The sequence below is a fragment of the Salvelinus namaycush genome, chromosome 10, assembly GCF_016432855.1.
Source record: "Salvelinus namaycush isolate Seneca chromosome 10, SaNama_1.0, whole genome shotgun sequence".
Taxonomy (NCBI): Eukaryota; Metazoa; Chordata; class Actinopteri; order Salmoniformes; family Salmonidae; genus Salvelinus; species Salvelinus namaycush.
This window is the reverse complement of record NC_052316.1, coordinates 14,026,902-14,037,107: the sequence shown is the minus strand read 5'-3', so window position 1 is coordinate 14,037,107 and position 10,206 is coordinate 14,026,902. Positions and strand designations below refer to the sequence as shown.

General features: G+C 43.6%; 1 protein-coding gene across 1 annotated transcript; it reads right to left on the bottom strand.

Moving 5' to 3' along the window:
- Window positions 1-1,016: 1,016 nt before the first annotated feature.
- On the bottom strand, window positions 1,017-10,001 carry LOC120054440 (mucosa-associated lymphoid tissue lymphoma translocation protein 1 homolog). Its single transcript, XM_039001859.1, has 17 exons — window positions 9,685-10,001; window positions 8,410-8,557; window positions 7,983-8,149; window positions 7,715-7,845; window positions 7,040-7,190; window positions 6,670-6,857; window positions 6,385-6,481; window positions 6,133-6,177; window positions 5,975-6,016; window positions 5,602-5,805; window positions 5,307-5,484; window positions 5,122-5,196; window positions 4,906-5,033; window positions 4,628-4,777; window positions 4,262-4,419; window positions 2,630-2,764; window positions 1,017-2,381 (listed from the first exon to the last, which is right to left on the bottom strand). The coding sequence occupies exons 2-17, from the start codon at window positions 8,544-8,546 to the stop codon at window positions 1,923-1,925; spliced, it is 2,445 nt and encodes an 814-aa protein (XP_038857787.1). The 5' UTR covers window positions 8,547-8,557; window positions 9,685-10,001; the 3' UTR covers window positions 1,017-1,922.
- Between the last annotated feature and the right edge of the window lie 205 nt (window positions 10,002-10,206).

Sequence of the window (10,206 nt, the reverse complement as noted above, 5' to 3'; positions counted from 1 at the left end):
AACGAAACAATATCTAAGATTTTACTGAGTTACAGTTCACATAAGGAAATCAGTCAGTGGAAATAAATAAATTAAGCCTAATCTATTGATTTCACATGACTGGGAATAGATACCTTTAAAAAAAGTAGTGGTGTGAATCATAAAACCAGTGTGACCACCATTTATTTGCCTTATGCAGCACAACACGTCTCCTTCACATAGAGTTGATCAGGCTGTTGATTGTGGCCTGTGGAATGTTGTCCCACTCCTCTTCAATGGCTGTGCGAAGTTGCCGGATATTGGCGGGAACTGGAACACGCTGTCATACATGTCTACCCAGAGCATTCCTAACATGCTCAATGTGTGACATGTTTGGTGAGTATGCAGGCCATGGAAGAAATGGGACATTTTCAGCTTCCAGTGATTGTGCACAGATCCTTGCGACATGGGGCCATGCATTATCATGCTGAAACATGAGGTGGTGGGGGTGGATGAATTGCACAACAATGGGCCTCAGGATCTCATCACAGTATCTCTGTGCATTCAAATTGCCATCGATAAAATGCACACACGACGTCAAACACGTGGTCTGCGGTTGTGAGGCTGGCTGGACATACTGCCAAAATAACGCAGGAGTTCCGTCGGGACAAGTCTCTGAATGTCCTTGAGTGGACCAGCCAGAGCCCGGACTTGAACCCGATCGAACATCTCTGGAGAGACATGAAAGTAGCTGTGTAGCAACGTTCCCCATACAACCTGACAGAGCTTGAGAGGATCTGCAGAAAAGAATGGGAGAAACTCCCCAAATACAGGTGTGCCAAGCTTGTAGCGTCATACCCAAGAAGACTCGAGGCTGTAATCGCTGCCAAAGGTGCTTCAACAAAGTACTGAGTAAACAGTCTGAATACCTATGTAAATGTGATATGTTTTTTATTTTTTATCGATTCAGCAAACATTTCATAACCATTTTTTGCTTTGACATTATGGGGTATTGTGTGTAGATTGATGGAGGGAAAAAACTATTTTATCCATTTTAGAATAAGGTTGTAACGTAAGAAAATGTGGAAAAAGTCAAGGGGTCTGAATACTTTCCGAAGGCACTGCCACTCCTCAGATGTAAAATCCTTTAATCCTTGAAAGAGTTCAGCTGCAGGATCAATGTCGATCTTTCTTGACTTATTTTTACTTCTGTAGTTCCATTTATCACCATTGCTATAAATGACACAACGTCCACTTTCTTTACTTGAAGAATGTCTGGATCCTGCAGGTGACACGCAGGCATCGCTGCTTGTTGCTGTGTCGGACCTTTTGCTATTTCTACCCTTTATAGCACCTTCCGCATAAAAGACGGACTGAACTGCCCTGATTTTGGCCACCTCCACCACCATATTTGGGCATTCCAAGGATATTGCCTCATCACCACAGTTACAACACTTTATTCCTTTGCAATTCTCTTCTGCTATACAGTCTCTATCAAACGGATTTCCCCCCCACACGTTCCACATCTCGGCACCTTCCGTCTGCAGACACTTTTTACATGTCCAAACATTTGACATCCCTTACACTGCAAATGAGTTGTCTTTTGCGTACAATATTTGAGGGGCCAGAATCAAAATGTTCAAACACATTTTTATAAGAAATTTATGTCTGTTTAAAAAAAAGTTAAATCCACCATGTGAAAGATGTGAAAGAAATGTATTAACAGCATGCCCAAATGGTTATGCTTTCAGGCACTATATTTTCATAACATTAAGACAAACAACCATTACATGAGCTAAAAAATTTTGATTACATCAGTTATTCTCTACATATTCTTTAACATATAAACAATGCAGGTCATGGGATCAATTTGTTGTAAAGTAAGTTGCACTATAAGTTAATGTGTACGTCTGTAGACAAAACACAATGGGTTGCACGGCTTACAACACTGCAAATTGACATGACTAACATGAATGGAAGTTGTGCATGTTACTGAACCGATATGTGAGGTCCTCTACTTGACCATGAGGCAGGCTTTTGCTTGTGGTGAGAGGCTGAGGGGCGTCAGAATCAAACAACTCTGGACTGTCATCCTCCACAGGTAGATTTAACGTCCCGGGGGAAGATGGGGTGGCAGACACTCCTGGCTGTGAGTAATATGACCAGGTGGTGGAGGCTGAGCCAATGGAGGAAGTCTCTGAGGTAGGGAAGCTTGGCCCAGAGCCCTCTGGGAAGGAGGAGGAATGGCTGAAGGAGTGAAGGTCGAATGAGGAGGAGGCCGAGTAGGAGCGGGGAAGCCGAGGTTCGTGGAGATTGAGTTTGGATACCAGTGGTTTGCCCACAGTGACAGTTTGCCTCTCATGGACCTCCTCATCCAAGTTTGTATACTTATACTGAAGGCACACAGTGAATGTCAACTCCTTCTGTAATGAGAACAAACAAAGGCAGATGCGTCAAAGCTCAGAAAATGGTGATATTCACATAACTCAACGGCCTACACAGAGAAGGGATTCACAATCACCTTGAGCAAGGTTCTTACAGCGTTTCTGGGCACTCCCGTATCCCCAAACAAAACTGGTAACAATGATATCTGATTTAGAGTTCGAATACCAACACTGGTCCCACTGTTTTGGAGCATCCATGAGAGTCAATGTGTAAAATGAACCCTGACCTTAAGTCTCTGCAGTCCCTTCAGGCGGGTATAGAGGCCTGGAAGCTCTGCAGGCAGGAGAATCTCCATTGGCAGTAAACTCCCTGCATCTAGGAGGTTCTCCTGATTACTCATCTTCAGATCCATATCCAAACCCTGCCATCATACAGAACACAATTGGAAACAGGAACAAGTATGATTGCATGTCCACATGACAGAAACATCAACTCAGCAAAAAAAGAAAGGTCCTCTCACTGTCAACTGCGTATATTTTCAGCAAACTTAACATGTGTCAATATTTGTATGAACATAAGATTCAACAACTGAGACATAAACTGAACAAGTTCCACAGACATGTGACTAGCATAAATGGAATAATGTGTCCCTGAACAAAGGGGGGGTCAAAATCAAAAGTAACAGTCAGCATCTGGTGTGGCCACCTAGCTGCATTAAGTACTGCAGTGCATCTCCTCCTCATGGACTGCACCAGATTTGCCAGTTCTTGCTGCTTGCTGTGAGATGTTTCCCCACTCTTCCACCAAGGCACCTGCAAGTTCCCGGACATTTCTGGGGGGAATGGCCCTAACCCTCACTCTCCGATCCAACAGGTCCCAGACGTTCTCAATGATATTGAAATCCGGGCTCTTCCCTGGCCATGGCAGAACACTGACATTCCTGTCTTGCAGGAAATGACACGCAGAATGAGCAGTATGGCTGGTGGCATTGTCATGCTGGAGGGTCATGTCAGGATGAGCCTGCAGAAAGGGTACAACATGAGGGAGGAGGATGTCTTCCCTGTAACGCAGTGTTGAGATTGCCTGCAATGACAACAAGCTCAGTCCGATGATGCTGTGACACACCGCCCCAGACCATGACGGACTCTCCACCTCCAAATCGGTCCCGCTCCACAGTACAGGTCTTGGTGTAATGCTCATTCCTTCGACGATAAACACAAATCCGACCATCACCCCTGGTGAGACAAAACCGCGACTCGTCAGTGAAGAGCACTTTTTGTCAGACCTGCCTGGTCCAGCGACGGTGGGTTTGAGCCCATAGGAGACGTTGTTGCCGGTGATGTCTGGTGAGGACCTGCCTTACAACAGGCCTACAAGCCCTCAGTCCAGCCTCTCTCAGCCTATTGCGAACAGTCTGAGCACTGATGGAGGGATTGTACGTTCCTGGTGTAACTCGGGCAGTTGTTGCCATCCTGTACCTGTCCCGCAGGTGTGATGTTCGGATGTACCGATCCTGTGCAAGTGTTGTTACACATGGTCTGCCACTGCGAGGACAATCAGCTGTCCGTCCTGTCTCCCTGTAGCTCTGTCTTAGGCATCTCACAGTATGGACATTGCAATTTATTGCCCTGGCCATATCTGCAGTCCTCATGCCTCCTTGCAGCATGCCTAAGGCACGTTCACGCAGATTATTGTTTATGGTTCATTGAACAAGCATGGGAAACAGTGTTTAAACCCTTTACAATGAAGATCTGTGAAGTTATTTGGATTTTTACAAATTCTCTTTGAAAGACAGGGTCCTGAAAAGGGACGTTTCTTTTTTTGATGAGTTTATTACTGTGAAATGTTTAATAAAGAGTCACCAACCCTGACTGTGCTGCAGTTGAAGTCTAGACATTGTGACAATGGAGAAGCTAACCTCAGTGAAGTCTGTGAGATGGGCCGAGCAGGACGCAATTTCCTTGGGTTTCTCCAATATTCGGGTGTAGATGATCATGACGTTGGAGAATTCTGCTGCGAAGCCCAGCTGCACCGTCACGCCACAGTCAAACTGCAGGTTACGGCTCTTTGGAAGAACTGGAAAGAGACAGCTAATGCTTATTGAAGCCGTCATGCAGTGCTTACTTACGTCTACCAGAAAACGCATATCAGCTCCCAGAGCTAATGCATTGGATTTAGCTCTGACGGATAATGTAACACATATGACCTGGTTCAAAACCCAGTCGGTCACTCCACTAATGTACCTTGATTGAAAAATGCATGGTGAATAAGCCAAAGGTCTCACCATGTGCTATGGCCCACTGCAGGTTGCGTGCCGAGGTAGTCTCTGGGCAGCCAGAGCTCTGGATGCGGTCAGTGAGTGCACGTCGCTCAGAAAGATTACTGCGTAACTCTAGAGCCTGCCGCCCTCGTGTGATCTCACACCGACCCATGTCTGTACAGATACATGAACAAAACAGAGAAACTACAATAACAGTCATTTGTAAAGATTGATATTCACAATATCAAGTGTCACAATACTTCAAAATATGTTTTAGTTTTTTAAAACTTCATTAGTCATACCTTCGGCCACCCTGTCCAGCATGACAGTGACCTTCTCGTCGTCCATGACTCTCTGTTTGAGGAAATTGATGAAGATTCCATTGGAGAGGTCGTCTTTATTCACCTCAAAGGCCTCTGCATCCACACACCTAGACATAATCAGAGATTAATATAACACATTCTGTGATACGTGTATGAGTGAAAGAGGTACTTTAAGTTGGCAGAGAAGCAACTCACGTGGCATAACCAAACACTATGTTTGCGGTCACTTTCAGTTGCCCTGGCTGTGGAGGGACGCCGTCGTTCAAGTTTCTAAAACAGTACAAGTTTAGTACAGATATTAATTAATTTACAACATAACAGCAAAATCATTATTACATTATCATAGAGCCCAATCACATAGTTGATGCTGAGAACTGTACCTTTTGCGACACATGTCCAATAGAAATACATTGAGGCTCGTCTCTCGCTCCTGCATCCGCTGTAGCACATCCTGCACCCACAGGCAGTTCTCTGAGGTATAAGAAGCCGGGGCATCAATGGGCACCATGAAACTGTTCCCATAGTTCTCATAACCATGACCCGCAAAGTACAGAAGCCCTGGAACATGACGGGAGAGGAGGAACGGGAAAGGGATCGGCACTATTAGACACAGCTGGACAATGCAAATAATATTACTATTTAACTGCTATGATTTCTTATAGTAACTAAACTGACCATAGACGCCGCGGTCGAGCAGCAGTAGGAACTCAGTTACAGCGCTGTGCATCTCCTGCCAGTTGAGGTCCAGCAGAGAAACCACCTTGAAGTCCAGCTGACGCAGCAGGTTGGTCATCTCGTGCACGTCAGCCATGGGCGCTCGCAGAGGCCTGTGGTGCAGGTAGTTCATGTTGCCCATCAGAAGAGCCACTTTGTCCGTGGCTTTGAAAAACAAGAGGAAATTAAGGTATGAGGAAAAAGGGTACATATCACAAACATTCTGTTATTAATGTTATTCAAATGGACAATCATATACAGTCATTTATGTTTATAAAGCTTTTTTTCGACACTGCATCTTCTTTTAGATGGCCATGTTGTTTACTGCACTTACCATATAATTTACTTATCTGCCTGGCAGGGCTAGGTGTGGCAGCTGTAAAACATTGTTTATGACATTGTTATGAATTAATCACATTACCACCCAAAAACATTGGTGCGACACGGAGTAGAAAAAAAGTGAAGTTGGTTAAAATACTATCATGTCTGTACCAGGGTCTATTTCTCCCCAGGAGGCATCAATGGAGGAACCAGGGTCTACAAAAAACACAAACAAGGAAGTCAGTCAAAGCACTGTGTCATGTGCTTTCTGGGACAATCAAAACATATTCATGGAACCACTTCTGCACGAATCCTCACAACTAAGCCAACACTAAAAAGGAAACATACAAAATACGTCGTACAATTCTGACCACAGAACAGAAATAACAGACAATACAATCATTGCAGATGCACCACTCTCACCTATTTTGACATGAACCTGGTCGCTCCACACCTCATGGTACAGGTTGAACACCCTGCAGCTGTACATTCCTCGATCTGCTGTGGTCACACACAGTATCTGCAGACAACCACAACACATAACAACTCCAAACATGACAATCATATACAGCAAATGAACAGACACATACAAGTCCCAAGATGTCTGACATAATTGGACCTATAATTATGATACAGGCTTTTTAAACATAGAGTAAAAAAATAAAAAATAAGTAATCATATATTCAGGGGACCCAAAATGGCACTGACCCTCAGGGTGCTTATCTTGCCTGTTGGCATTAGTTGTTTATTGTGGTACCACTGGTACTGAGGAGGAGGGTTGGCCTCAGCAAAGCAGTCCAGACACAAGGAGTCCCCCTCAGCTACTACCTGGGGCCGGGGCTGACGGACAATACGCACTCCACTCACTGAGGGAGGGAAGAAGCTGCTACTGACACCTGAAACACAACCAAGGGGCCTAATGGTTATGACACAAAAAAAATGCAAGGTGAAGTCAATGTGATGAATTCAGGAAAGGCAGAGCCTAAATGCCAAGACAATCTTCTAATACCATCGTTGCATTGACTACATTAGTTCTACTGATTGAACTATATTTGAAAATATAGTTGAATTGAGTTACCTGTGCTGGAGCCAGCTGACCTGACAATGCGGACATGTGCCCACTGGGAGAAGACGAAGTTCTCTCCATGGTTGACCCGGCAGATGTAGTGTCCCTGGTGGGTTGGGGTTAAAGGGCAAAGGAGCAGCTCTGGACCACTTCCACCCAGCACCTAAAGAGAGAATATATTATCTCACTCATACACTTTACACTGTATGTGGGCACACAGTGAGTATACCAAACATTAGGAACACTTTCCCAATATTGAGTTGCACCCCCCACCCCTTAAACAAGTTGGCTGGATGTCCTTTGGGTGGCGGACCATTCTTGATACAGACTGGAAACGGTTGAGCGTGAATAACTTAGCAGCGTTGCAGTTCTTGACACAAACGGGTGCGCCTGGCACCTACTACCATACCTCGTTCAAAGGCACTTAAATATTTTGTATTGCCCATTCACCGTCTGAATGGCACACCTACACAATCCATGTCTCAATTGTCTCAAGGCTTAAAAATCCTCCTTTAACCTGTCTCCTTCCCTTCACCTACACTGATTGAAGTGTATTTAACAAGGGACATAAATAAGGGATCATAGCTTTCACCTGTGTTCATCTGGTCAATCTGTCAGGGAAAGAGAAGGTGTTCTTAATGTTTTGTATACTCAGTGTATAATCACTGTAATATGCAATGGACTGACCTCTTCTTTGCCTTTGAACCACTGGTAGCCCATAGCAGCAGGACCAATAGCCTTACAGACCAGCACAACCCTGCCTCCCTCTGTAGCATGCTGGGCCTGGGGCTGCACTGTGATCTGAAACCGCTCCATCACTACACACACACATATACACACGCACAGTGACTGAGGTACCAAGTAAGGTGACAGAGGACACCTGTAGTGTTGCTAAAATAGAGCAGATATCATATATTTCAGAGAGAGAGACAGACAGGCAGAGGTTAAGACTGACCGTTAGCAGTGAGGTACTGCGCAGCTTCATGGTGCTCCATCTTCTTCAGGCAGTGCAGCAGGAAGCCCAGGGTGCAGGAGCGCTCAGACAGCCTCTCTAGGAGGTAGCGGCTGGGGCTGCCTGTCGGGCTGAGCACCTGGAGCGAACAGCTGGTCATCTCATTCTCACTGTCAATAAATGGTGACAAACCACTAACAGGTCAGGCTAAACATCGACATTCTCTCTGTATGGCTTTATACCATCATTAAGACTCCACAGCTTCACAACATCGCCATTAAAAAAAGTTACAGATTGAGTGTTATCATTCGGTATAGATGACAAATTATTCTGTAAAGAATATGGGGTACGGACTCAGTTATCAACATCATAGCTCTAATGATTATGAGACAATGCTATTAACATTGAGTGTTTCATTTCAAAGTCTCACCTGCAGCGGAATCGAGGTTCCTCAGTGACAACTTTGGCAAGTTGTCTCCATCCACATTTGGCATTATCCAGCATGTCAGCTAACCTGCTCTGAGCTCCTTCACTCAAAGTCCCAATGCTGAGATTCCAGTCACCCATCTCTAGTCTGTCTTCAAACAATATTGTTTTTTTGTAGGGAAGAAAAGAAACAGCTAATGGTTATTGACCTTACTTTTCACAGTTCTCAAAACATTTTGGAATAAACTTGTAACAGTGGTCATCCAGAGTCAAGCGTGCCAGTCACGCCTTGAGTGGCTGTGATGACAGAACACACTACAGAAGACACATTGTTCCAACCATAGATATCCTGTTAAATTACTAGAAGGGATTTCATAGATCCTCAAAGTTCCAGAATGGGATGAAAATGGCAGCCATATTGGTCAGGGAAGAATCCCAAACAGTCTAATTGGAATGAATGACAGTAGAGGCATAATCCTGATTTTACTTATACATGAAAATAAAATGCATGTAATATTTTAGAAATTGTGTAATATAATTATTGTCAACATAAAATAGTCATTTAATTATACATACAGTTTATACAGGGTTTATACCTATTTTCTTTATAAATAGCCTCTAAAATATATGTAAACAGATCTGAAATGTCTCAGTTTTCTTGTAAAGCTGTGAGTGCTATTATATGATACAATATGAGTACTTGTTGCATTTACAACTTGTCTAAGTCCTGTCATCAATTAATTTTGGCAGGTGTATGGCCATGGATAGCGGAAGTGGAGTTTAGTCCGTTAGGCTTTGGATTGATTGCATTGTTTGAATGGAATGTTGGAATATTAGCAGTTCATTTGACCCATTAATGGAACCATTCCTCTAAAACCGGCTTGCTATAGCTAGCTAACAAACATACAGTGCAGATAAATTGTTCAAATACATTATTTTACACAATATCTAATCACAGCACTGGCAAACCATGGTTGACCAACTTGACCAAAATGGCTGACCTTTATATGATCATAACGTTCATGTCCATTCTAGTATTCTAATTCTTAATGCTATGGTTACAACTTTCACTTGGTGATGTTTACAGTGACTGGCGGTATACAAATCCTGTGAAAAAATATTTGTATGATTGGACTGTACGTAGCCTAGTTAAAAGCTATAACAATTAAACAAGCACATTACAACATAACGAATAGGCCTAAATATCGGTCAACTGCTATAGCCTATTATCCGAATGTATCGCTCACTTAAATGAGTGACTGAAAGCGCACCCATTTACCTGCGTTCTATTCAGCTGCTTCCGGAATACCCTGAGATGAATTTCTTCGTCCACGTAAATGAGACTACTGTATCTTTATCTCAAAACTTACAAACGCCTGCCTCTTTACCGATTCCGACGATGTTTTCGATGAGACCAGAAGTCGTTCAATAGTTTTCAGTGGAAGAAGAGACAAACCGACCGCTCTCATCTAGTTCAGAAATCTCTATCAATAATCATATATTTCGGAACTACAGTAGTCCGTTTTGCCAATCTCGTCTCGGTGTGAATCAACTCTCACAATTGGTTGAACAATGTCTTGTTTCTCATTTTACATCGGTTCCTCTTTTTGTGTTGTCCCTTGTATTTGCATGAAAGCAACCATGTTCCCCTCAAGTTTACTTTCACCTTCCCTACGCCAATAGAATCACACCAAAACTCAGCGTCAGTGGAAATATGTATCTGAGAGAAGTTTGGAACTATCAGCAAAAGAGACAACTCCATCACGTTGCAGAAACACTAGCGGTTCATGGGTAAAATCAC

What these genes read in the sequence shown, in the direction of transcription:
- LOC120054440 (XM_039001859.1), bottom strand. Translation starts at nt 8,546, where the DNA reads ATGGGTGACTGGAATCTCAGCATTGGGACTTTGAGTGAAGGAGCTCAG. An exon ending in CCAGGTTCATGTCAAAATAG is followed by an intron (nt 6,178 to 6,384) that starts GTGAGAGTGGTG and finishes TGTTTTTTGTAG; the next exon opens with ACCCTGGTTCCTCCATTGAT. An exon ending in GCTGGACAGGGTGGCCGAAG is followed by an intron (nt 4,778 to 4,905) that starts GTATGACTAATG and finishes GTATCTGTACAG; the next exon opens with ACATGGGTCGGTGTGAGATC.